The sequence below is a fragment of the Eumetopias jubatus genome, unplaced genomic scaffold (genome assembly GCF_037043125.1).
Source record: "Eumetopias jubatus isolate StellerSeaLion01/CBP00866 unplaced genomic scaffold, mEumJub1_p1.0 scaffold_2, whole genome shotgun sequence".
NCBI lineage: Eukaryota > Metazoa > Chordata > Mammalia > Carnivora > Otariidae > Eumetopias > Eumetopias jubatus.
The window spans coordinates 161,373,991-161,400,444 of record NW_028274808.1 but is presented as its reverse complement, the minus strand read 5'-3'; the positions used below and the strand labels follow the sequence as shown (position 1 = coordinate 161,400,444).

The 26,454-nt window shown below is 43.1% G+C and overlaps 1 protein-coding gene across 3 annotated transcripts in view; it reads right to left on the bottom strand.

The window, feature by feature from the left end:
- Positions 1-16,171: 16,171 nt before the first annotated feature.
- USP46 (ubiquitin specific peptidase 46) overlaps positions 16,172-26,454 on the bottom strand; it is a 55,411-nt gene continuing 45,128 nt past the window's right edge. For all 3 annotated transcript variants that reach the window (XM_028100706.2, XM_028100704.2, XM_028100705.2), the window contains 4 exons: positions 26,371-26,454; positions 24,064-24,261; positions 23,085-23,163; positions 16,172-22,207 (listed from right to left, as the gene is read on the bottom strand). In XM_028100706.2, coding sequence (XP_027956507.1) covers positions 22,106-22,207; positions 23,085-23,163; positions 24,064-24,261; positions 26,371-26,454 — 463 coding nt within the window. In that variant the 3' untranslated portion in view covers positions 16,172-22,105. The remainder of the gene's footprint in view (positions 22,208-23,084; positions 23,164-24,063; positions 24,262-26,370) is intronic.

Below are 26,454 nucleotides of genomic sequence, written 5' to 3'. Positions count from 1 at the left end.
GGGATGCTTATCCTCTAACCTCCGGCTGTCATTGGCTGAGGGATCCTCCAAGGGCATTAACTCCCTGGACTGTTCAGCCTGCCTCAGGCCCAGACGGAGAGCAAAGTTTTGTGTGGAGAGGCCTCCGCCCTGTGTCTGGACTGGGAGCGGGGAGGGGATGGGGGTGGGGCACCAACAGCACCTGCCAGGCTCCTGTGTTCCAGCCGAGGCTCTGGGCCCTGCCCCTCCCTCACCCAGCCCATTGCCACGGACTGCTCACAGCCTGGCCCTTGGGGGGGGGGGGGGGCGGGGCTGGGACTTTCCCAAGGGCAGCCCCTGTAGCCGGAGAGGGAGGGGATCGGAAAGAGCTTATGATAAGGATGCCGGGTAAAGACTGAATCCAGCTCTGCCATTTCCTGAGGGAAATAGCCCTCACCTACTAGGGCCTATTTCTCCACCAGAAAAATAATATATACTGCGGTGGATTGGTGGGAAGATTAAATATGTAAACACTAAAGGGTGAGCCCAATGACAGCAGGGATCGTGTGTGTCTTAATCATCAGTACGTTCCCAGTGCTTAACACAGTGCTGGGTAGTGAATGGAAGGCAGGCAGGAAGGCAGGCAGGCAGGCAGGCAGGCAGGCAGGCAGGCAGGAAGGCAGGCAGGCAGGCAGGCAGGCAGGAAGGCAGGCAGGCAGGAAGGAAGGAACTGACAAATGTCAGCAGCACAGAACCTGGTCCACTGAACGCTCTCGAAAAGTGTTGCTTCCCATCCTGCCTTGCAGGTCCTTGGCCTGGTGATATACTATAACATCGTAATAGCCGAATCAGGGAGAAAATGAAACTTTTAAGCACTGCTAAATATTGTTTCATTTTTCAGGGAAACCGTGAAGTATATAGAGTTAGAAAAGTATTTCCCAAAAAGAGGCTCAATGTCTCTCTAGCTTGCTGTCTGGGAAGCATTGTGTGGACTTGTCTTCCCTCCTCCCTCTGACTCCACCCTGTTGCTCCCTCTCCTACTGGGACTGAGAGTTTATGGGCCCAGGACTGCCAGGTGCAAAAGGCAGGGGTGGGACCAAAGCCCTAATGTTCTTGCTGCATTTTGTACCTTTCCTCTTACACCCGGCCTGCCGCATCCCACCTCTGCCTCCCCGCCCCCACCCCCCACTGCTCATCATACATCAGCAGTGAGCCCACAGGGGATTTCGTATCAGATAGAATCTTCCACCCATCCTGGGTTTCAGTGAATGTTACTGTTAATGCCCATACATCATGAACCCCAAAGCCAGAAACATGCTGTGCACGTTGATAGTCATAAGGACAATACTGAGAAACCACAAGGCATATCCCTTTTTCCACAAACCTTTTTTGGAGCAACTGCTATGTGCCAGGCACTGTGCCCAGCTCTGGGGATACAGTGGGAAATATGGTAGAACCTATCTTTCCTCTTACGGAACTTGAAGCATCGTGGGTAGGCGGATACCAAGCAAGTGATCACCAAATAAATATATACAGTTGACCTTTGAATAGTGCAGGGGGTAGGGGCACCCACCTGCTGTGTAGTCAAAAACCCACATATAACTCTTGACTTCCCCCAAATTTAACCATTAAGAGCCTACTGTTGACTGGAAGACTTATCAATAGCTTAAACAGTCCATTAACATGTATTTTGTATGTTATATGTATTATAGACTATATTCTTACAATAAGGCAAGCTAGAGAAAAGACAATGTTATTAAGAAAATCACAAGGAATTTTTTTACTGGATTTACTGGAAGGTGAAGGAAATGTATAAAGTTCTGTAAGATTCTATAATGAGATGTGTCACCTCACCTGGGAAGTGTCACCGAGGAAGTGGCATTTGATGTGTAGATGCTGAGTAAGAGAAGAGGTCTGAGAAAGAGGCGGGGACTGCCCGGTAAAAACCCTCTGGGAAGGAAGAAACCCACCACATGCAAAAATCTGAGAGGTCCAGTGTGGCTCAGGCAAGGGTGAACAAGGGAGAGCAGGACCCCGGATGAAGCCCGAGGAGTTCAGTGATTCTCCCCCAAAGTCATGCAGCCAGCGCCTGTGGGGACTGGACTAGATCCTGAGCTAGAGGAGGCGGAGCATTGTTTAAGTCATTCATTCCAGGGACATTTATTGAGCACCTACTGTGGCCAGGCACTGTTTTAGGCATCTAAGTGGAGAAGAGAGGAAAACGAAGTCGCTTCTCTCAAGGAGTTTGATCTTCGTGATGGTGGAGCCGTGGGCACCTGTGGAAGAATTTTCGGCAGAAGATGACATAATCGCGCTTGCATAGTTAGGCCGGTGGGTTGCATGAGGTGCAGTGAGCCGGGGTGCAGAGGGCATTTGGAGGCGGCTGCAGCAGTCAGGGTGGGAGTGAATGGTGGCTGTGACCAGAGCGTGACAGAGGAATGGAAAGAAGTGGCTATGTCCGAGAGGTATTTCGCAGGTAACGTCTGTGGCATGTGACATTAACTATGGATGTCAGGGTGAGCGTGATGGGGACGTCACAGGTAACGTCCAGGCCTCTGCAAGTATGCAGGGCCTTCTGAATCATCTAAGAATGAATAGTTTATGTGCAACACAGTTTAAACATTTGGATTCCTGAAAAACATGGGTATTGCCGTGGGACACCGTCCTTAACCAGAACCTGCCCTTTTCCCAACTATGTGTGATTTAAGATAAATAAAAGGCGAGTGTGTGAGGAAGGGGTGTTATTTGTACTGGCAGAAGTAGAAGATCTAGGTCTAGACTGTGATTTTTTTTTTTATGTTTCTGATTTAAAATTTTTCAGAAGGTTTTTTATTATCGCGAGTGTTGTAGCGGGTTCCGAATACGGCCACTACCAGTTATCACAAATGCGGCCGCTTAAAATGAGAGAAATTTATTCTCTCACAGCTACGGAAGCCAGAAGGCTGAAATCAAAGTGTTGGCAGGGTTGGTTCTTTCTGGCAGTTCTGAGAGAATCCATTCCCCATGTGTCTCTGCTAGGTTCTGGAAATCCCTGCTGTTCTCCAACTTGCTGACACATCCCTCAGTCTTCACTGGCTTTCCTCTTGTGTCTATGTCTCCTTTTCTGTCTCTTAGGGTTCACCCTACATCCTGGATGATCTCATTTCTAGCTCCTTAGCTTGATTATATCTGCTAACACTGTATTTCCAAAGAAGTTCACATTCACAGATACCAGAGGGTTAGGACTGGGACACTTCTTTTTGGGAGATACATTCAACCCTCTACAAGGGAATAACTACTTACATTAGAAAATATGACTGCAGGAAATTGATTTAGAGAGTTTTCTGGGTTTTAAGGATGTACATAGAAATACACCAGCTTTCTCTTTGCTGCTAAAAATTAATTACTATACTCTTTTTTTTCCCTTCCCGAAATGCCATACAGAAGAGCAGAGATTTCAGTAGTTACAATCCACGGTTTAATGTATAAACAGAGGAAACAAAGGATTTGTTTCATTGTGCCTGGCCTGGGAGATATATACAAATTCTTTCAAGCTAGGACTAATTGTTTAGTTTAAAGGTTGATAATTTATTTGCCAAGGAGTCAGAAAATAACCAGAGATTAAAGAGCAGCTGTGGATGAATTAATTTTATCCCCAATCACATGAACAAGATCTGGAAATGTACCAGGAGGAAAAGCAAACAAATGAGTTGAAAATCCTCGCCATGTACATCAGACTTAAGCTAATAGGTTTTCAATCTATTTCCCACTGCAAAGAATAATAGCAGCTCAAAACATTGAACATTTACTTTGTGCTTGCCAGCCATGGTTCAAAGCACTCTGCATGTATTAGCTCCTTGATTCCTCACAACAGTCCGATGACAGTTCTCACCCCCACAGTGCAGTGCATAAGAGATATTGAGCAGGGAACTCAGTAACTTGCTCAAGGTCACAAAGCCACTAAGCAGTAGAGAGGCCAGGATTCGAACCCAGGCATGCATCAGAGCACCTACTTTTAATCAATATGCGATTTTTAAAGTCTTTATTTCAAAACTATACATAATCATAGTGGTTATTTTTCTGCTAAAGGAAAAATGTTGGGTAAAACCCTGACAGCCTCTACCAAGCACCCACACTTCTATTCCACACTCATCTTCCTACCTTCCAAAATGATCATTGGGAGTGTATTTAGTATCTTTCTCCAAAAAATGATAGGTGTAAAAATGTCTCTTAGGGCAGGTTGTCTCTATTTGTATAGCTAGCCAGGACATCCGGGACTCCAGGCAAGGAGCAAGGGACAAGGTCACATGAAGGACAGCCTCTAAGATCAAAAACAAGAAAATCCAGATTGTGGATTTTGTTGGGGGAAAAAAAAAGGATACGATGAAACTTTAGATTAAAAGAGCCTGAAAAGACACCACCGTTTTTTAAATGATGAAGATGAAACAAACCGTAGTGTCCAAGGATGCACACTGGGTAATAAAATGATTGTAAAAACACAAGAAAGTGACAGCAGGAAAAGCCAGCAGAGGGGCTCCCTCGGGGAAAGAAGGGACAATGATAAGGATGGGGCACAAGGAGGAGTGTCTGGGGGTGTCTCACAAAGTTCTATTTCTTGTTTTGGGGACAATTACAAAGTGTCCAGCTCACCATATTCCATTACACCGTTCATTGACTTTGTGTGGTGTTCTGTATTGGTATTTTATTTTACCTTAAACACATTTAAAAAATTTTAATAATAACCTAAGCATACTATTTACAAATATAGAGGCAAACACCAGGAGAAATGGCTAGAACAGGAGAGGGTGGATTACTTCTGGGGGGTGTTGCATGGCTTGTGGGTGATGAACTCCTATATTTATTTCATTGTAAATCTTTTGATGCTGAGTTCTGCTGCTTAAAACAATAAATTAATTTTTAAAAGAAAATAAACCAGGGGTAGTAAAACCTTACTCGCCGGACTGTCAAATATTTAGTTATGAATATAGAGCACCCAGAACTCAGTGTCTAGGTTGTAACAGGCACTCCATAGGTAGTTGTGATTATATTTACTCTCCCAAGCCAAACTGCAGGCTGAAGAAATGTGTCTATGAATTCCCAGCCCTGCCTGGCACATAGTATGCACTCAATAAATATCTCCTTATGAAACGAAAAAAAAAAATATTTCAACATAAACTTCCTGGCAAAACCTTGCTAGTTCTGGCCATGAACCAGCTAGGAAATGCCACATCATATTAAGGCATTTGCAATTAGCATTCCAGGGAGGTATTGAAGTAGGGTCTGATTACAACACTTCAAAAGAAGATAGTTGAAAGGAAAAAAAAAAATTTAATTCTAAATTGCGAAACTAGCACGTGCACTAAAGTTTTCAAAGCTGACTTCATCTCCCACACCCAAATGGGAGCTGGATTTAGTGACTTGTTTCCAAAGAATAGAGTATGGCACGGGACAAATAATGCTACAGTGGCGAAGCCTGCAGATACTACCTTAACCGAAGGACCAAGATTAACACAACAGTGGTAAGTCCATGACAGCATGTTAATGAGGAGGATTTCGCACCCCTGAGGATTTCTCTCCAAAAATTCATATTCTCAATCCAAGTATGAGAAAAGCTTCAGACAAACTGAAATTGAAGGACATTCTATAAATTCTCTAACCAGAACTCCTCAAAACTGTCTAGATCATGAAAAACATGATGACTAACTTGATTGTGCTCATTTTTTCACAATGTAAATACATATTAAGTCACTATGTTGTACACCTTAAAAAATAAAAATAAAAGTTTGTTGAATGATATCAAAAAAAATAATGAAAAACAAGGAAGAAAGGCAAAAGTGCTCCAGACCAGAGTGGACTCTGGACACATGACGTCTAAATGTGATGCTGTATCCTAGATGGGATCCAGGGACAGAAAGAGAACAGAAGTGGGAAAAGTGGTAAAATCGAAATAAAGTCAGGAGGTTGGTTAATAATAATACTCCAGTCTTGATTTCTAAGCTTTGACAAATGTACCAAGGTAATGTGAGATGTTAACATCAGAGGGAAGGAGGAGGGGTTTTACAGACTCTGGAATATCCTTGCCAAATTTTCTGTAAATCTAAAGTAATCTAAAATTAAAAGTTGATTTTTAAAATGCTGCCTTTTAGATTCCCTTGTTGTAAAAAAAAAAAAAAAGTCTTAAAAAACAAAACAAAACACCCAAACTGAAGCCTGTCAGATGGAATTTGGGTGGCAGATCAGAGTATGCCAAGCCCCAGTTCTAGCTCACCCTGCCTTTTGGGCAATCTGGCATTAAAAGACGAAGCAAAGAGAGCAAAACACAGGTAGCCTTAGGGAGGTGAAATGTTTTTAACAAAAATCAACTTGCAGTGACTTCCATTTCAAAATAAGGGCAATTCCTTAGTCTGTGTCCCTTCTATAGCTGAACTCCTGGACAGTCCAGACTGACCAACTGCAAGTGGAATGGGTGGGAAGAGCTTCCCAGGGACCGGGTTGACCAGCTGGAGGAAATGGAAGAAGCCCTGGGCAGCCAGAGCACAGGGAGGGAAGGAAGAGTTGGTGGGAGGAGGTAAGGTGGAGAGAAGCTATTTCCTGGATGTGCAGGGCTTTGTAGTTGGAGTGTGGAAAGGTTTATTCAGTGAGATGCCACTGGAGGGTGACTAACCCTGCAGAAGCACCATATGACTTACAGTCCCTCGGACCCCTGATGTGATGCTCTGAGGAGGAACCAACCAAAAATGAATCACCTGCATTTACTCATGAAGAAACCTCAGACAAACCTAAAGGGAGGGGGTGTTCTATAAAAGACTGGCCTGCAGTCTCCAAAAATCTTAATTTACAAAAAAAGTCATTAAAAAAGGCTAAAGATGTGACCATTAAATGTGTGTAAATGAATCCAGTCCAAATCCAAGAAAAAAATTATAAAGGATATTTTGGGGACAACTGATAAAATTTAAACATGGACTATTTATTAGTAATAGTGTTGAATCAACGTCAAATTCGGGAAATTTGATCATTGTACTGTAGTTAATACTTAAGAGGATGATCTTGTCCTTAGAGGATACAGATGGAAGTATTTAGACATGAAGGGCCATGGTGTCTCCAGCATACTCTCAAGTGGATCAGCAGAAATAGTACTAATAATGGCAATAGTGATAGTAATAAGACATACATATATAAAGAAAGAAAGCAAATAGGGCAAAAAAAATCACAATCAGTAAATCTCGGTAAAGGTATACAGGTGCTTATTATTCTATTCTTGCAACTTTTTTGTGGTTTTGTGATTTTTCAAAATAAAAAGGTAAAAGAAATCCTTCAGGCTGCTGTGCCATGAATAGGTTGGAGAGAGCAATCAAGAAGGTTGGTCCACGTAACGTGGGCTACGTGGGGATGACTATGTTCCTGAAAGCTTCCGGCTGGCCCTGAGGCATGGTCAGGTTGGAGAGACACTGCTCCAGGCAGAGTATTCTGGGTTTGGACTCCTGTCTCTGACTCCTGGTGCATTTGCGTCTTTAGTATTTTGAAGCAACTCTCCACTCAGGCTAGAGGGGGTTTATTAATCACCGTCCCAGTGACTGTCTGACAGAGAAACAAGATTATTCAAGAGACTTTAAAGTATGGAGTGAAGGCATCACTTTCACGAAGATTTTAAAACAGTCCCTTCTAAAGTCCTACCTGCTCCTTTCCAAGTCCTACCCTTCAAATTTTAGATCTCCACATTGTATCTCAGGAATAGCAGTGGGAGAATACATTTTGTGGCATTTGCAATTTAAGTCATGTGACTTTGGCAACTGTTAAAAAACAATCCCAAATCAAGGGAAAAGCACGTCAGTAAAAAGACAAGTTTCACAACTGAACCAGTTGGAAATTCTAGACCCTGGTGAAAGGGTAACAATGGAAAAACACACATTATCAACTTTCAAGCCTCTCTTGGCTCTAGGATACTTGAAAGAATCCCAAACACCAGATGAGGATAGACATCAAGCACATTTTACTGTCTTCCAGCAAATTTAAAATTATGTCTCTGATTACCCTCCTTAGATGATGGCTCCAAGGTCTGTGTGTGTTACACACACACAAAACTAAAAAATCTCTTTAGGCATTCATAAACCCAAGGAGTTCTGAAGTTCAGTGTTAGCTTTTGTCCAAAAGGTTTAACAAAGGGCGCCTGGCTGGCTTAGTCAGTAAGCATGCAATGCTTGATCTTGGGAGTCATGAGTTCGAGCCCCATGTGGGGCATAGAAATTTCTTTTAAAAAAAGCGTTTCATGAGTCCCTTGCAAAGACACCTACTACAAGGTTGCTTATAAAAGCAAGTAAAGAACCTAAATGTTCTGTAAGTTATGGTACATCTATGTTATAGAATTATATGCAACGATTTTTTTTAACGAAGTAGCTCTGGGATAGGAAGATCTTCAAGACAATTGCGTTGCAGGGAAGCAAGCTGCAGAATAACATTTAATAACATTTAAGTTTTAAAAATCAAGAGTAAACACGTGCAGGTTTACACATCTACTTGCATATATATGTGTGTTAATGCAAGAAAAGGTCTGGAAGGGCCTTCTACAACTTTTCATTACTAGTTACCTTTGGGGAAGGAAATGCGTTGGGAGAAAGGAGGGAACTTTCAGTTTTTACCCTATTTTACAGGGTAATTTTGAATTTTTAACTGTAATCACGATCTGTGTTATCACTTATGTAAGCTGAATGACCAAAAAATAAATGGCAAAGGCTCTTTATTTCAAAAATAATGCAAAGTATTTTTTCAAAGAAAAGATAAACACGTTGTCGGACTGGAGCTAGGGAAAGCATGGTGTTTCTGAATAAAAAAAAAAAAAACCCAGGGGCCGATCCCTACATGGCTCAGAAAAGGGGCTGCGAAATTGCTACAGATCTGGAGCAGCTGGTTTGCTGGGCAGGAAGTGAGAAGCTGTCACCGCAGGCCCCCCCGTGTCTGTCCCTTTGGGCCCAGGAGAGATGGCAGTGCGTGCACAAGGCCTGCAGCCGGCAAGCCCCCGTCCTTTTTTGTCCTTTCCCAAGGGCAGAAACCGTGCTTTTGGAGAAAACGCTGACTGATTTAGACCTCAGCAGCATGAACAGCAACCAGGGGGCAAAACTGGTCCCAAAGCTGCTTACGGACGAAGTTCACTCAAAGTGCAGGAATGATGACTTGATGTTCTCAGCTCCTTCTGCTCTTTCACTGGTTGGCTGGAAGAGTGTGCACCCAGGCCCAGACCCTGATCTGCTGACTTTGTTGCCCTAAAGGAAAAGAAGATATAAAACACGCATCTTATGTTCTCTGATGTTAAGTCTCTGTTCTTTAGGCTTAAAATACTTGGGGCGGGGGAAGGGGGGCAGTAGGGCAGGGGGTGGGGGGGCGCTGGCGCACACGCCTGCCCGCAGGAGTAGCTTCACTGTTAACCTGTTCGGGCCTAGAAGTGTTCCTCATCTATAAATGCAATTTAAAATCTAAGCCATGAACGTTTTATTTATTAAAACAACAGGTTTACATGAAAACAAAAAACAAAAACAACACACACACACACACACACACACACACACACACACACACACACACACTAACCTTAGAACCAGGCCACAGCAGACACCAAACATGAGCTAGTGTCTGTCAGTGAATCCATCAGACCTCAAAAGAATAAAAGATTTAATCTAAATGGTGTTGGGGCGCCTGGGTGACTCAGTCGGTTAAGTGTCTGCCTTCAGCTCAGGTCATGATCTCAGGAGCCTGCTTCTCCCTCTCCCTCTGCCCCTGACCCCCCACTCATGCTCTCTCTTGGGCACGCTCTCTATCTCAAATACATAAATAACATCTTTTAAAAAATTAATCTAAATGGTATTAGCATAGTCTTACTGCTTATCTTAAATTAATCCAGCAACTTCATTTGTTCCTATTTTAAATATGTGCATAAGTGGAAGATTTGACTGGTACCATTGTGCTCAGCTAGTCCAGACCTATTAATGAATTAATAATGACACAATAACAACTAATAATTTCTGAACACTTACAGCATCGAATTATTGAATGCACTGAACACAGAGGCAAGAGTTGTGCTATGTGTCTGATATACTTCATCTTGTTTAATCCTCATAACACTTAGACATAAGTACTATTATTATCATCATCCCCATTTTAGAGATAAGGAAACTGAGACTGACCAAGAACATACCACTGGTAAATGGCAGAGACTATATTCTAATTCATGTTAATTTGATTTCAAAACCTGTGCTCTTCACTGCTGTGTTACTTATGGACGGTCTATTCTTCTGATGAATAAAAGCTTGGTTCTGAGCCACCTCATCATTTGTGCCTGGAATTCAAACCAGGTAGCTTTGGTGGTACCAGAACAAAGCTTCATAAGTGTCAGCCTTAGTTTCCCCATCCCTACACGGGAATGATACTACTAGACCCCATTTCATGGGGTTGTTATGGGAACCCAAGGATGCAACTCATGTAATGACTTAGTGTAGTATTTCGCACATAGCAATTGCTCAATAAATATGTAATACAAATAACTAGTACTTGCAGAAGAGTATCAGTAGATATAGCAGCTGAACTGGTTTACCAGTACAGCCAGCAAACACCTTGCAGAAAATAGGGTCTGAGTCATGGGATACTGTACAGAGAGGGAGACTCTTGATGGAAGGACTGAAGAAGCAATGAGAATTAAGTCCAACTACTTGACGATTTTACTTGGCACTGGAACCCACCCAGGCAGAGCGGGCTGGCTACTTTATCTTCCTTTCTATCCTCTGACCAACAATGCTATCTTAGTGAAACAGTTAAAATGAGCTCAACCCTACTTGAAAATTGCTAAGAGAGCAGATCTTAAAAGTTCTCACAACAAAAATCCAAAACAAAACACTGGAACTATTTGAGGTGATGGATGTTAACTAAGGTAATTGCAGTAATTATTTTGCCACATATATGTATATCTTATGCATTACCTTGTACACTTTAAATGGATACAATGTTATATGTCAATTACACCTCCATAAAGATGGCAGGATAAAAATCAGCTCAACGTGCTCTCTAAAGGGGGAGAAAGCTATGAAAGGGCAGCATTAAAGGCTGAAAGATGTTTGGGTAAAGAAATAAAGGAAGCCTTATCTTTTGAGATTTATTATTTTAAAGAGAGAGAAAGAGAAAGAGCACTCAGGCATGAGGGGCGGGCAGAGAGAGAGGGAGAGAGAGAATCTCAAACAGACTCCCCGTTGAGCTTGGAGCCTGACATGGGGCTCAATCCCAAGACCCTGAGACCCTGAGCCAAAACCAAGAGTCTGATGCTTAACCGACTGAGCTACCCAGGTGCTCCATGGAAGCCTTAACCTTTTGAGTAACAGATTGGTAGTTTTCAAAACTGTGTTCCATGGAACCCTGCTTCAGGGGTTCCAGAAAGGTTTTCATTAGGATTTCACTATTTAAATATAACTTGGTTTAATAATCAACGGACATACTCCAGTGTGTTATAAATCAAATTTAAGTTTGTTGGAGACTTCCAACTGAGTTAACTTGGGAGGTTAACTTATTTTTATGAAGATTTCAAAAATAAAAGTTCCCCACTCTTTTTCTTTACTGAAAAGAATCCTGGAATTTGCAAGACAGCTTTTTAAAAAAATAACAGAAAAACAACAAAACAAAATATTATTTACAATCATATATGTCTATGTGAACTTGGATTTTCTTAATCCTATGTGAGCAAAACAAAATTCATAACTGGTGCTGAGACCAATAACACACTGCCACTTTAAAAATATCATGGTCATCAAGTAGCCTCCTCATTGTTCTCATTAAGTTTACAAAGTTAGCTTATAAAAGGAATGTATATTAATAAAATACGATATAAAATACTACATACACCCTGAGTAAAGTTCTACGTAAGATTTTGTTTTTCAAAAAAGACTGCTACTAAATGAAGTTTGAAAACCTCGGCCTTAGCTCATTTGGACAATGGGATGGGGTGGGTGAAGTCCCATGCATAAGACCCTCAGGTCTCTGCTCTACCCCGTTTCTCTGTCCCTGCCCAGACCCCTGCAGCTCTGAGGCTCCGTCAGCGGGCAGAGGTGGAGATGAGATTTGCGCTAACACGGAGTTTGCGGCCCTTTCCTGCTTCAAGGGTCCACCACACACAATGGTGGCCCTGCTTCAATGCTGAGGCGACCTCCGCCAGTCCCTCCTTCCTTACTCTAGTTCATACCAGCCAGGAAAGCAAAGCAAACAAATGTTGCTAAGATCTCAGGGCTTCCAGTTCCTTGTCTCAGCTTTGGAAAATCTGCACTGTTAACTGGGAACTTCCTTTCTGCTTTGGCATTTTTCAATTTAATCTACTAATCAGTGAAATCTGTTCATGACAGGCCAGGAGGGAAAATACCAACAGGAAAGGGTGAAGACAAATAGAAATATTGAGCCTGGCCCCATCCCTCTGGGAAAATTCCAGAAAGATAAGGGGTAGATGGAAAGGTGAAGAAGACCTAGAAGAGAAGGCATGTGAGACAGATATGAGCTGTAAAACTTTGCACTTTTTAATTTTTTTTTTTTAAGAAGGCTCTACATCCAGCATGGAGCCCAACATGGGGCTTAAACTCACGACCCTGAGATCAAGACCTGATCTGAGTTCAAGAGGCAGATGCTTAACTGACTGAGCCACCCAGGTGTCCCAAAACTTTGCACTTTTGCATAAACATTTGTAAGACTATATTCTATAATCTAGATTAACTCATAACTAATAGAAGAGCCATTATTTTCACTATAATTTTCCAAATAAATGTGGTCACCCTCAAACACCGCAGCTTCAGTTTCATCATATCTCATGTTATTTAGCCATTATGCAAGTTAAGCCTACTTCAACTGTAAAACCTCTGTATTGCAAAAATGTTTCCACATTTATGCAGAAACATTTCAGGTTCAAGGAATGACACATTTCAAGCTAGAGGAATGACAAAAAAGACGGATAATCACTTAAAGCGGGTTGTTCATCTGAACTGCGCTAACACCTCATATATTTATCCTTTATGTCTTTAGATACCCAGAAGAGTTGGAGACTTACGAGTTTTGGTAACTTTCCAGGGCAATCTGAAGATTCTATCAGTCTAAAACAAGACCAGCCATAATTAACTGTTGAAGACGAGTCGTGGGTTCATGGAGGTTCAGTATTCTATTCTCTCTACTTTCTTATAATAAAGTTTAAATATGTATGTTTGTATTTATTTATATAATCTGCTCTCCCTGAAATCTATTTTAGAATAGATCCCAGCAGTCAGCTTCATCTAAATCTTTGTGTGACAGAAGTCACGCACTAACCAGCCATCCCTAAGAAAAAGAACTATTTCTCCCTGTTCCCTTCGGCTCTGCTTTGCAACTTTTCTCCTTGGATTTCCTTCTCACACGTACCTCATTCCATCATTCCCAGTTCCTGTTCTCGAATGTCACTATAGACTCTCTGTCCGTACATCACTCCCTCACACATTTAAATGGAGAAGAGAATAATCCTGAGCCTAAGGTAATTAAAATTCTATGATATATCCTATAGTTTGGAGTCAGCAGACATGATTATAAATAAATGCCTCCAGCAAGAATAATATAACACTGCTCCAAAATGCAAAATGATTTTCCAGAAATTCAAAAACAATAAATGAATCTCTACCCCCATATCACTCTTGCAGAGGTCTTACAGTCTGTGTGCACAAAAACCAATAGCTTGCAAAGAATTTTAAACAAATTGTGGGGGCCCCTGGGTGGCTCAGTCAGTTAGGCATCTGCCTTCAGCTCAGGTCATGGTCTCAGGGTCCTGGGATCGAGCCCTGCGTTGGGCTCCCTGTTCAGTGGGGAGTCTGCTTCTCCCTCTCCCTCTGCCCTTCCCCTGCTCCTGTGCATCCACGCACGTTCTCTCAAATACATAAATAAAATCTTTCAGAATTTTAACCAAATTGTGAACAGCATGGGGAAAAGAGAGAACGGTATGTTTGCGCTTGGGCAAAACTCTAAGGATTAAAATTATGCCTTGTCATCTTCACTGGCTTGCCGTGTGGCACTCTCCCTGTTACCTTCCAAAATACCAAAGGAGCTGTCAGATGTTTCACTTCACTTTATATCAGTTCCTCGGTGATGCCATTTTTTCCCCTTTCTTCTTCTATTCTTTTCTTCCCGCCTGTAACATTAACAAGCTAAATGGGACCAGTAATCAATTGTCCTTTACTCTTAGGTTCTTCCACTCAAGCTCTTGCCTAATAATGAAGCATTTGTTTGTACTCAAAGACCTCTTCTAGGCATGAAGCTTCAGATGTGAAAGGGACAAAGGAGAGAAGAAAATGATCTCTTTGAAGACAAGAGAGTGTCTCTCTCACGTCTGAAGCTTCACGCCTAGAAGAGGTCTTTAATGTTACAAGGCCGACCATACTTTCCAGCAGTTTCTGCACATCACAATCCTGCTCTAACTTCATTTTACAAGTTAGGAAAACCTGAGTCCAGATTTATCCAAAATTACTTTAAGAAGCCTCTCTTGGCATCTTGACCAACACCACCATCCCCTCTGGGCAGGAGTTCCTGTAGACCAGCTATGTACCGGGACACTAATGACAACCTTGAATGTGTGTGGCTCCTTTTTCTTCCAGCCATGAGAACAGCAGATCTAGGCTGACCCCAGGGAAGTGGCTTATCTCTCAGTCTAGCACACTCCTCTGTGGATGCTCTCTAGCCGGACCAAACAGGAACACAACTGGGGTTGAACGAATCGTGTTTAATGCTCACGGCAGTGAGACCACACATGTTGGCGAAGCATGGGGCATCTCAGTAAGAGCATGCAGAAAGAACCTATGGGATTGGGGCTTCAGTTGGGTCATTTGGGGGAGGGTCCAAGGAACAGGGGTTCACTCTGGATTGGGTGCTGTCTGGAAGCGGGGATAATTCTTTGATCGTGACTGACACTGAATCTCACCTGGGACAGGTGAGAACGTAGCTAAGGCCATCACTAGTAAAGCGGCGGCAGTGACTTGGGTTTGGTGGGAGGGAGGAATGTTTGGCAGTCTGCGGTTTGCAGTGACTTTGTTTTTGCCTGTGCGTAGATAACACTATGAAGGGGTCTTGTCTCGTGTCACTTCAACACAGTCACAGCATGACCTTGACTGAGGCTGGTGTTCCGTGACATTGTTTATGTCCAACCAGAAAACGCCGTGGCCCGGCCGGAGCCACTGGGTCAGCTCCTGACACCATCCAAAACGTGGCTGGCGTGAGCTAGTTCCTGCCTGTCGGGGCTGTTTTTCTTGTTCTCCACTCGGTTTGGTCTTGTCTTTTCGGGACTGGAAGATGTGGGGAGGATTAGATCAAAGGAAGCAGGATTGCATGGTGCCCCAGAACGTCTTCATCACTGACTCTAGTTCCTCTAGGCTGTCCATTGTTTTCGGCAGTTGTGTTTTTATCCCCCTCCAGGACCTGTGCAGAAGGGCCCCTTTGCCAAATACCATTCATTAGCACCCTGACCCCAACATCATGCCCAACATCTGACTGAGGGGAAGGATCTCCAGGATCCTCCAACCAGATGCCACAGTGAAGACTTGAACTCAGATCTTCCATCTCTTGAGCTGTTGCTTGCCCCATGTGCTCTGTTGAGAGCACCTGCCAGTGACTGATCCCACCCCGCCCCCCCAACACTGGAACCTGGAGCTGAGTCCCAAGTCCGGTAGGGCTTTTCCACACTACTTCTGAATGAGACTAAAATTCTTCTGTCAGCGATCCAGATCAGGGCAAAAACAGAAATGGCACAGCCTCTGTAGGCTGTACATCAGCTAGAGGTGCTTGTGGGGTTTACTGGGATTCACCTAACCCTGCGGGCCAACAGAGGTGCAGGAGCGAGACCCAGGCTAGAAGCTAAGCAGTGATGTGAGAAGGGTCTTAACCTGATTCCCCTCCTCTAATGCCTCGGAGAGCCACACCCCCTCATTCTTCCACATTCGGTCCAAATTCTCACCTGAGGGCAGATTCTGAGGTAAGTTTGTTCCTCATAAACTGACTTCTCAGAGGACATAATTGAGAGCCAGGTCCATCAATGAACATCCAGGAAGAGGGATCCTCTCCACTCCACAGCCTTCACCCCTACTTCTGCTGACACCTCAGAATGGCACAGATGACCTACATAGGCTGGCAACTCATACTTATTTTTGTTCTCTGGCCTTGTGGGGGGGGGGTTGCAGAGATGGAAAAATATGCAGAAGCAACTCTTCAGTTTTTCAAACAATTTATTCTGGGGGAGGGGGACAGAGAATTAGTCTTCACACAGGTTTCATAAAATATTTTTCTAACCCTCAGCGTGGGATACAGGCAATTCTCAACCTGGAGATGAGCTCTCTAGTGTAGATATTTAGCTTGCTTCAGGAGGGACGAAGGCTCACTCTTAAATTGTTCCTGTGTTTATTTTCAGTTATCTCAGCACAGAATGTTCTCTCAGACAAGGTCAACTGAAAGACTCTTTAATACCAAAAGAAGTTGAGTTGAATCACAGAACTTGGTTAAATACATAGAAATGGTGGCTTCAACTATCAAATTATTTTGCCTCCTGCCAAGTCAAATCCATAGCTATGTTTTCTTCTCCAAGCTCCGTACGAGGAGGAGGTAAGAAAACAAAATAGGGTTTCAACCCACACAAGTGCCCGACCTTCTCATGGAGAGCCTCAGTGGAACCTCACACTGCCTTAATGGAGCCCATGTGCTCACTCAAGGCAGGGGAGAAAGTGAAGACACACCTCACAACATGACTAAGATACCCTAGGGTCGTTAGTACTTTATTATGAATCATTGTGTGGGAAATGAGCACAAAATTAGGAATTCTCTTTACAACATTTAATGTCGTTTCTGACAGGTGTCTCACAACCAAAATGAAGCTTCTCATTTGTTTGTAAGCTCCTCACGTGCTTTGTTCAAAGCACTTTGAAAACATAAGGGAGCTCAAAAAGGAGAACACAGGTTGGTAAGTCAATAAAGTCACTGAGCCATATAGCTTAGAAACGCTCATGCCCGGGTTGGTTTTGCTAACGTTTGGACAGGCTGTTAATTATCTGGTAGTAATGTAAAAGGATTGTTTATTTTATTCATAAAACCCTCTGTTAAGACTTTCAAAATTCTGGCTCCTCTGACATGAAATTAAGAGGCAAAATGCTCAGGGTCATTGCTACAATACAACAGATTTACACTGTTTTTAAAAAATGTGTTGTCCCTCAGAGGCGTAGGTAGGGAGGCAAGTGGGGCTCCAAAAGGGGCCCCGGGGAAGAAAGGGATGGGCCTGCTTTATCTAACTGCCCAACCGCTCTGTCAGACCCAATCAGTGCTCAGCTGTGAATTCCCCTCAGGCGCAGTATTTCCACAATTTAAATTTCTTTTCCACAGACCTTTTTTTTCCCTGAGGTAAACAATGAGAAAGGGGGTCCTCTCTGCTCCCCTTTGTTGTCCCCCCAACTCCTAACAAATCTGGCATGTAACAGGTGCTAAATAATCACTTCATTAGAAATCTGTCCACTTGGGGCATCTCTAGGACAAGTCTAAGTGGTTTGTCTTTAGTACCATCCCCACAATCAAAATCTTCCCTCAGGGGGGAAAATGACTTTGCTAGGATTTTTATCTGCATGTAAATAAATAGAGGTAAAGGAAGGCTGCCTTCTGTTAAAGGTGTTTTAGGTATCAATGTACAGAAATGGCGGATAAATGGAGAACACATCTCATTCCCCAGAAACTGGGTTCTGCTGCTGGGGACACACCTATCCCGCATAACCCCATTTAACAGATGGACAGAACCAGGCCTAGAAAAGAGACTTTCCTAAGGTCTTCCCTTCCTACAACAGTCACGGTGGCTCCAGGTGGCTTCCCAGTTCAGTCAGGTTTGGCTGACTTGCCCCGAGAGAAGACAGATGGAAATTGGTCTGTTTTTATTTCCCATAATTGGGCCCAGGCAAATGCATTCAGATGACAATCTCCTGCCCACACATGGACTCCTTGAAGGGACTGGCCTGGGGAGCAGGGGCCGAGCCTTGAGCATCTTAACAGCAAGCTCTAGTCTCGGGAAGGAGACAACATGCTGCTCCCACCCTGGCAGGCCCCTGTAGGGAGTGGTGTGCACCCCGCTGGGGGCCCCCCCCCAGCTCAGAAACCACCCAGAAGCCTAGGGGCTGGCTGTCAGTACAAGAGGGCTAGGATCACACTCCCGCTCGGGCCTAGAAACCAGATTCTGGAAGCCACTTTCTTATTTGCGGAATGGATCTTCTATTTCATAACTGGTAAAAGGTGATTTTTATATGCAGAGTCCCAGCTAAGGAATTCACTGTGATGTCTAATACACCTGAACCTAATTTTTTTCCCCCCATTGATAGCCTCAATTTGCTATTCCCCAAATACAGGTTTCTGGATTACTTCTGTTGATCTTTTTTTTTTTTTTTTTAACTCAAAAACAGGACTGAGTTACCTTCAGAATACCGACTTTATCAACCTTGACAGTAGCACTGCATTTATAAATCACAATAACCAGAAGGTTCTTTACATTTCCACTGCTTCAAAATTAAGTTTGGAATGATTACCCGGACATGAGACTTGCCAATAACTCACATTTTATAAAAAGGATTTTAAGTCCATGTGTGTAACATTACTAAGATATAATTCTCTAGGAAGAGAATTCCTATTTTATTTTTTTGCAAACAATTTTAGAGGCAGGGTGTTAAACTGAACTTTCACAAGATTGACGTTATTGCTTAAAGTGCTTGAATTGGTTACATGAAAAGAAAATTAAGGTACAGATTATTTTAAATAAAAACTAAACTTTTTTTAGCAACAAAATCAAATGAATGCCACACAAATACAGTAACTATTTTGATTACAAAGAAATGGGAGCCAAAAATAAATTAATGTAATACTGGAAAACAGAAATTTAATTAGGCAGAAAAGTAGGAAATAATTTTCCCTGATCCATGCCATTTACATGAGTTATTCACAATACTGCTGATAAATGCCTTGACCATATAATAGCAAATGAGGGCAAAACATTAAGGGCACGATATTTTAATACACGTGAATATACAAAGTTGATCAAAATGCAATGTTTAAAGATAAAATCCATCTGTAATAAAGCTACACTCCAATATCTAAAATAAGTCCTAAGCTCCAGTTAGAACATAGTTCATTGTTAGGCATGCCCATGAAATTAAGCATATCCATGAAAATAAATGCATAGGGACCATTCCTGTCATTTTTTTTTTTCCATTTCATCTGAAATCCAAAATATGCCAGGCCGCAAAACCAAATACGACTGGCTTCTGATTCGAACCAACACCCTCTTGTATTGTTCCTTGGCTCTCTGCGAACCAGCCCACTTCGCTGCCTTGGAATGGAAAATGCATCCGTGTAACCGGACTGGATGTCAGCATTTTGCCAAAAGAGGCTTTTAAACAAATGTCTTTTTAGCAAACTGTACCATACATCTCTATGCTCAGCTAGTAAGTAACCAATAAAGCAAATATGTTTTCTCTCTTTTAAGTGTAAAACACTGTGACTTATTCTAAAACCTGCAGCATTTAAAAGAAATACAGCAGGCCTACTCTAACTCCTGCCAGAAAACGACACACAAAACCCCGGCGATCTGAGGAAATATTGCTGAGTCTTTGTGCTATCGTTGACCTCAGAATGGTCTCACATCTCACACCGTTCTCTGCTTTATACAATGAGGGAGGGATGAAAAATAAAGTGTTTGCATGCTACTGTCTTTACATAAAGTGAAATGATATGGGGGAAATGTAGCTGCCTAGTGTTTGTTCATTTATTGAAGAGGAAAGAAATGATCAGATAGCTCTAAAGTTTAAAAATCTGATGGAGTGTCGGTGGATAAGTGTGTTTTGGTCTTTCTCCCATCTTCTTTTCCTGCATCACACAACCATTTTAATGCCTTTGCATTACCTTCCATACTTGTTCTTTACTCCTAACCTCTCTCCAGGAATACTGAATTCTAACTGACCCTTTCAGTTTCTTCTCTTAAGTCACTGGGAAAAACTCTTTACACGTACAAAAACATAATATTAATAATAATAATAAAGAAAATGCACTGAACCTATGACTTAGCATTTAGATATTACTTCTGTAGCTTTCCAATTGAAACTTCTTGTTTCTAATAAATTAGCTTCAAGAGTCATTTCAAAGATAATTTTAATAGTTTTTCTTATGAATCAGTTCCAAATATATTAGATATGAACCATTATTTTTTTTTAAAAAACTTTGCAACCTGCAGTCAAATATATGGGTTATATATAGTACAAACAGTTCCTTGTATCAGTCACCTTCAATTGCAAAGTGTCTCTCCTTAAAAACAGAATAAATACTCACCTTCCAGGTAATTGATTACTGCATATGTTTCATGGAGGGAAAGAAAGACAAAATATTTATAAATATGAATTTGCCTCTAAACAAGGCAAGGTATCACTTGTATAAAACAATAATGTGAAATCACCCTGTTTTTGTCTTCTCCAGTGAAAAGTAAAACATTTCACTTCAAGCACGAACAGATGAAGTGTCGGCATGCTTATTTAAGTTCTGAGCAATAAACAGTTCAAGATATGTCAAAAACAAGAATCCAGTTTTCATCTAGATAAAGTGCTATGCTCTTCATTTTACAGAATGGCCGCTAACATTTTCGATTTCAATTTTAGTTCACATTATGCCAAACATCTGCATGTTCATTCGCTGATTTATTAGGTAACAAAATAATACGTTCACAGTATATTATAGTGTATGGAAGTCAACTGACTTCCCAAAGGAAGCCAAGATCTAGGACTCATAGTTATTTGTAAGAATCCAAAAACCAGCTCAACAGCAAAACACCAAATTGACCCTTTTGATAAAAGGTACCAATACTCAAATGATCTAATAAATACATATATAACAAAAGTGAAAAAGTAAAAGTAACTCTAGTGAGATGAGGTTCTTCCAAAAACTGTCTTGTCAAGCATTCTAGGAGTCTGAGCCAAAGAGACGCCACCATTTTGTTCATTCCTCCGCCCACCCACTCACACTTCCTCTGACCCACATTCACACCCAGCTCACTCCAGTAATCCCTCTAGGGAAGGTTCCACATTAGCCCCAGGGCTCGCCAAGCACCTCAATAAATGGAAATGTGAAAAAGCCAACAGCTGTACCACGCGGCCGATGGTGGTGATAGAGAAGGACGTGGGTGCTGACCGGCCAAGGAGAGCTGGGCCGGAAGCAGTCACCATGGTGTCTTAGCCCTGCGACCACAGACTGCAAAACACCAGCAGGCCTGGAATGACACCCAGGAAAGCTTAGCAGTGCCAGAGAGAGGGCAGATACGACTCACAGGACCTCACGGAAGCTGAAGGTCACTAAGAACAGACAGCATAGGGTTATTTTCCTGACGCGTGGTTTTGGTAGAAAGATAAGAAAAGTAACTTCTCACTGTCCACGAAAGCTTCCTCCTCTTGGCTTTGCCTGCCCTGAGCTTCCTACCTTCCTAGCCTCGGGGATTCTCAAGGCTGGCAGACTGAGAGCACAGCCCGGGGCAGGCGCGAGCCCCCAGGAACAGCTTCTCTTCACCCTGTTCCACCTGGAGGATGGTCTTAGTATTGAGGTTACTCACTCGTCAATGTTTTCACTTGCACAAACTTAAAGCTATAGTTGCAGCCCTAAAAGGTGAACATCTACCCAATTCTTCTGTCCTCCTGGCAGAAAAGAGGCACAGCAGCAAAAACTGGGTAGCGGTGCTTCCAGGGACAAGTTAAAGGAATGCACTGAGACGCGATCCCGGGAGGCATTTAGGCCGTTCAGCAGAGACCCAAAACAGACTGTAGACATTCGCAGGAAATGTCACTCGGCTTCAGCCAGACACAGCCAGTGGTGGGGCATTTACCCGATCCCCAAATTAGCAACTGTTACTCATATAAATCCTACTACAATCTGATTGCAGTTAACTCTACCTCAGACTAAAATAAAACCACAAGTAGTGCTGCATGTAAAAAAAAAAAAAACCAAAGGGAGAGAAAGTCTAACAGAGCCAGACCGTCGGACTTGGCGTCATATCCCTGGTGGGCCGCTGGGGAGGAAAGTGTGCAGGGAAACCACGGAAGAGTGCTTGGAACATTTCCCCCCATTTGAATTAGTCCCGCAGGTCTTTAAGTTATTCTCTTGACTGATAGAATAAAATATATCCAGATTCTGAATTTTTTGATATATCGGATGTCAGGCCATAGAATTCTTCAATAGCTTGGGCATCTATTTTCTGCAACAAGAGAGACACAAATCAATACCATTGTTTTTAACATGAGGACTGCAAGAAGGAAAGAAAAATGAACAGGATGAACGAGAAAATGTAAGAAACACTGTTCTAAAATCACAACTGGGCACTCTCAACAGCAACCGGGCAATGCCCCAGACTTGACAAAGGGGCACAATTATGTAACTTGCAAATCATTGAGGAGGAAAGCCACCCTTTAATCTCTGAGGCCGCTTGTATGTTGGCACTCTTTGAGGAAGCCAGGGCTTCTGTCTTTCAAAGGGTAAGCCGGGGGGTCTTGGGAAAAACCTTAATTCTTTCAGGTCATCAGAGTTCATTCCCTTTAGTGTTGCCCTATGAGCTAAAGTGGACCTTGTCTGAGAGTAGAATTCTCCCAGCTAGTATTCTTTTACAACAAAATCAATACACGGAACTCTTGAGTGTGACAGAACGATTTTCAGGTTCAACAGACTGAAAAACTATTTTTAACAATCAATTCAAGGAAAATTCGGTATAATGAAAGAATTCTAGTAGAACTTTTTTTTAATTTAAGTTTATTATTTGGTCTGTACCAGAGAGGGTTTTGGTTGCAGTGGAAAACAGGACTTACATAGAATATAAATATGATTTCAGGTGACACAGAGATCCAGTATCTATGGTGGATCAGTTAACAAGAACACAGTATTAATGAGCCCCCATCACACCCCTATCTGCCTTTCCACGGAGAACGAGGAGCAGCAGGGTTGAGTTATGAGACAAATGTAAATTGTTTTCAAGCCAGATTAGGGGAAAACAGGCCTGTTTTAGGAAAGGTCCACACATACACATTCCCCAGAATACCCTACAGTGGGGCTAGGGCACAGACTGTAATCTGCATACCAACCTCTACAATGTCATCATCAAACAAAAGCCAGAAGCCATGACTCTTCACAATAGTAATATAATGCCCACGGTTAGGACCGCTGGAAAAGAACAAACAAAAGTTACCAAGTTAACATTTACTTCTTTAAGAAAAACTATGTAGCTCTGTATAAGTAGTGATTTACCAGAACCAACCCTCTCATCAGGACAGAGAACTGCTACAGATCAGGTCTATGCCCACATTAGTTTGGCCACAATGTATGGAGGAAGGATCCACCTGGCAGTGCTGTGCTGAACCTAAGGGAATCTTTGGCAAAGATGCAAAAATATCGGTCTTATAAAGATCCACAGTCCAGTGGGGAAAGTGGATAGTCAAGCCTGACAAATATAAACAAACAACGACTCTGCACCTACTATGTTCCAGGCTCTCTTCTGGTTGTCAGAAAAGCAGTGACAAAAACAAAGTTCCCACTTTCTTGGGGTAAGGCTTGGCTAGGTAATGAACAAACCAAAATATAAATACATTTCAAGGGGTAATGAGTGCCATGAAGAATAAAGCCAGAGTAATAGCATGGAAAGAGAAAACAGAAACCTGTGCCAGCTGAGCACAGGATCACAAACAGGTGAATTTTCAACGGACTTTTCCATGCTTCTATCTACAGCTATGGAATAAAAAAATACCCGCTCAAAAGGACTTCCAGGAAAACGCTTTGCATCTCCATATCTAGGGGTCTTCTCTCTTATTCTCTTTTTTTTCTGATTGGGTAAAGACTACAAATGGCATAAAGAATATTTTTAAGAGTATATTTAAAAAAATTTTTTTTAAAAAGAGTACATTTTAGATTTATTTTGCGATGATAAAGAGGTTGGAAGACAACCTCAAAAGTACCATATCAGGGAGTCTCACAGCCCCGGAAAGGAACAGCTGGGTCTACTCAGGCGGGAGCACGAGCCTGAGCCTCCCCTTGTGGCCAGCACCCCGCTTCCCCGCCTGCCCTCACCTGCCGCAGTGAACCACCACAGCCACCAGGTCGTACATGCGGTCCAGGTTCACGGCGTCGCTGGAGGTGTTGAAGAGCCGGAGCTCCAGCGGGAAGACCACCCGGTAAGACAGCTTGGTGTACCTGTGGAGCTGCTCCATGTACTTGAACCGCTTCAGGTGCAGGGCCAAAATCATGGGCAGCTTCTTCACTCTCATCCTGAGAAACCACGCAATAGACCATCAGTTGTCCCCCATAGTGGCCAAGGCGACAAGAGCACGCCATGGCCACACAAATGGACAGCAGGAGGGCTCTCACGGGCTTCAATCCAGCGAACAACCGGACCGCTCGCAAGAATGAAAGGACGCGCACTTGCGGAGAGCTGGCTTCCCCGACTTTCTCGGCCAATGGGGGCACAGCCAGCACGAGCGACGTGCCACAGCAGGTCTCTGTTTCGGTTTGGTCAAAGGAGACCGTCCTGAATTTTTGTACCAATAAAAAATAGGATGTGCACCTGCTCTCCAGTACTGCCTGCTGCCCTCCAGAAAGGAACGGTATTTGGACAGCCACACCCCCCGGCACGCCATCTGGAGATAGTGGAGAGGAGGGGTGACAGCTTTTGAGAAAAGGAAGTTGGGGGGAGGACAAGCAGAAGGCTGAAGTTTGGCCTTCTAGGTTCCGAGGGCCGGCCGGGACGCTTCCCAAACTACACTGCCGGAGGCCGGGAAGCCAGGCATGCTCGGCGCATGCTCACTCCGTGTAAAGCATTCCCCTGGTGTGCTGTGTCGTCATTCTGAAAATGTAGGGCTTGGCTTAGGGCTACACTCCCCAAACGGGGCTTGCGGGAGCACTGCAGGTGCTCACAGAGACGGGGTTTCTGGGGGCACGTCTGAACAGGGTTACTTTTGATTTTGAAGTTCCTCCCTGCGCACTGGCATACTGAAGGTTTTGAGAAATCCTACAGTGAAGGAACTGTTCTCTTTTGTTGGATGGGCCTTTCCCAAACTTACATGAACACAGAAAGCTTTTTTCACTAGGTGACCATTAATATTCCTTGGTAAAAAATTCACAAAAACAACAGTTTATGTAGGTAATTCTGCTAGAACAGAGGATTTTCGGTCACCTTCCGGGACCCCCCCTCCTGAGTCAGCGGCAACGCTGTATACATTTTCAAGGCATATTATTTGAAAAGGACAAATTTTAAGAGACCACTGTTCAGGAACCTATTGAGGTAAAACCCTGTTCATAAAAATAAGCAAAATAGCAACGCCAGCTGAAACATAAGAATCTTGGGGAACACCCTATTTTACAGGAACACACAATATTTTAATCAATAAAACCTCCAGGGCTGAGCAGAACATACATTTTTGAGCCACACAGCAAGGCCTGGGCTGGCCTTGAGCAGACCAAGATTCTAAGGACGGGGAGCAGAAAGGAGCTCCCTGATCACTCACAACAGTTAACCACCTCTGCCCTCCATTCCCATCTGCTGGAATGACTAACCTTTGATGAGTTTTGATGCAGGGAGGAAAGATGGGCATATCTGGGGCGGGGGAGGAGCGGAGCTGCAGAGGCTGGGCAGAGGGACTATTCCTGGCTCAGCTCTAGACCCTGGAAGGTTTCAGACGGCAGTCATGAGCTCTTGTGTGCTATTCTGAATATTCCACAACTGTGGGCAGGGTAAGTGTAACTCACGGTAAGGCCTCATGGGATAATTAAAATGTCAAGCTTCCTGATTTCTCGGGCAGATAACAGAATCCCTGATGATTGCGCACTCTGTCCAGGGGCTGTAACCAGCTGGTGCTGGTAAAAAGACAGGCAAGCACAGATCCCGGATCAATTCAGAATGTGATGACTTCTTATTGCCCACCCATATAACTGATGTATTACTGAGTTCCTCATGTTTCCATATTGAGTGATTAACTTTTTTAACCTCTTGTGTCTCTGAAATAAGTTCCAACACTGAGGCAATACCAACAGTATTACTAGATATCTACTATGTGTTGTAAGCTACATCTTTTTTATAATTTGCCTTTCATCCCAAGAGGATAGTAATTGTATCTGATAACCACTCGTTTACCCAGCACAGTATCTGGCACACAGCACGCAATAAACATTTGTTGAATGAATGAGTGGACAAAGGATCCAACAATCAGACAAATGGACAAGTCTCCAAGGTAGGCATTTTTATCCTTGTTTCTCCAGGGAGGAAGGCAACTGACTTCTCCAAAGCTCCTCGGCCACGAGCCCATGGAACTGGGTTTCAAAATGAGATATGGTCCCTTCCCTCAACACAAAGCCACCCTCCGGGCTAAATCCTTTACGCACCTTTTCTGGGCCTCTTGTTTGCTGCAGCACGTTTCACAATAATATTTCTGTTCACTACACAGTGTTTCTGTGTTGCTGAAGTCT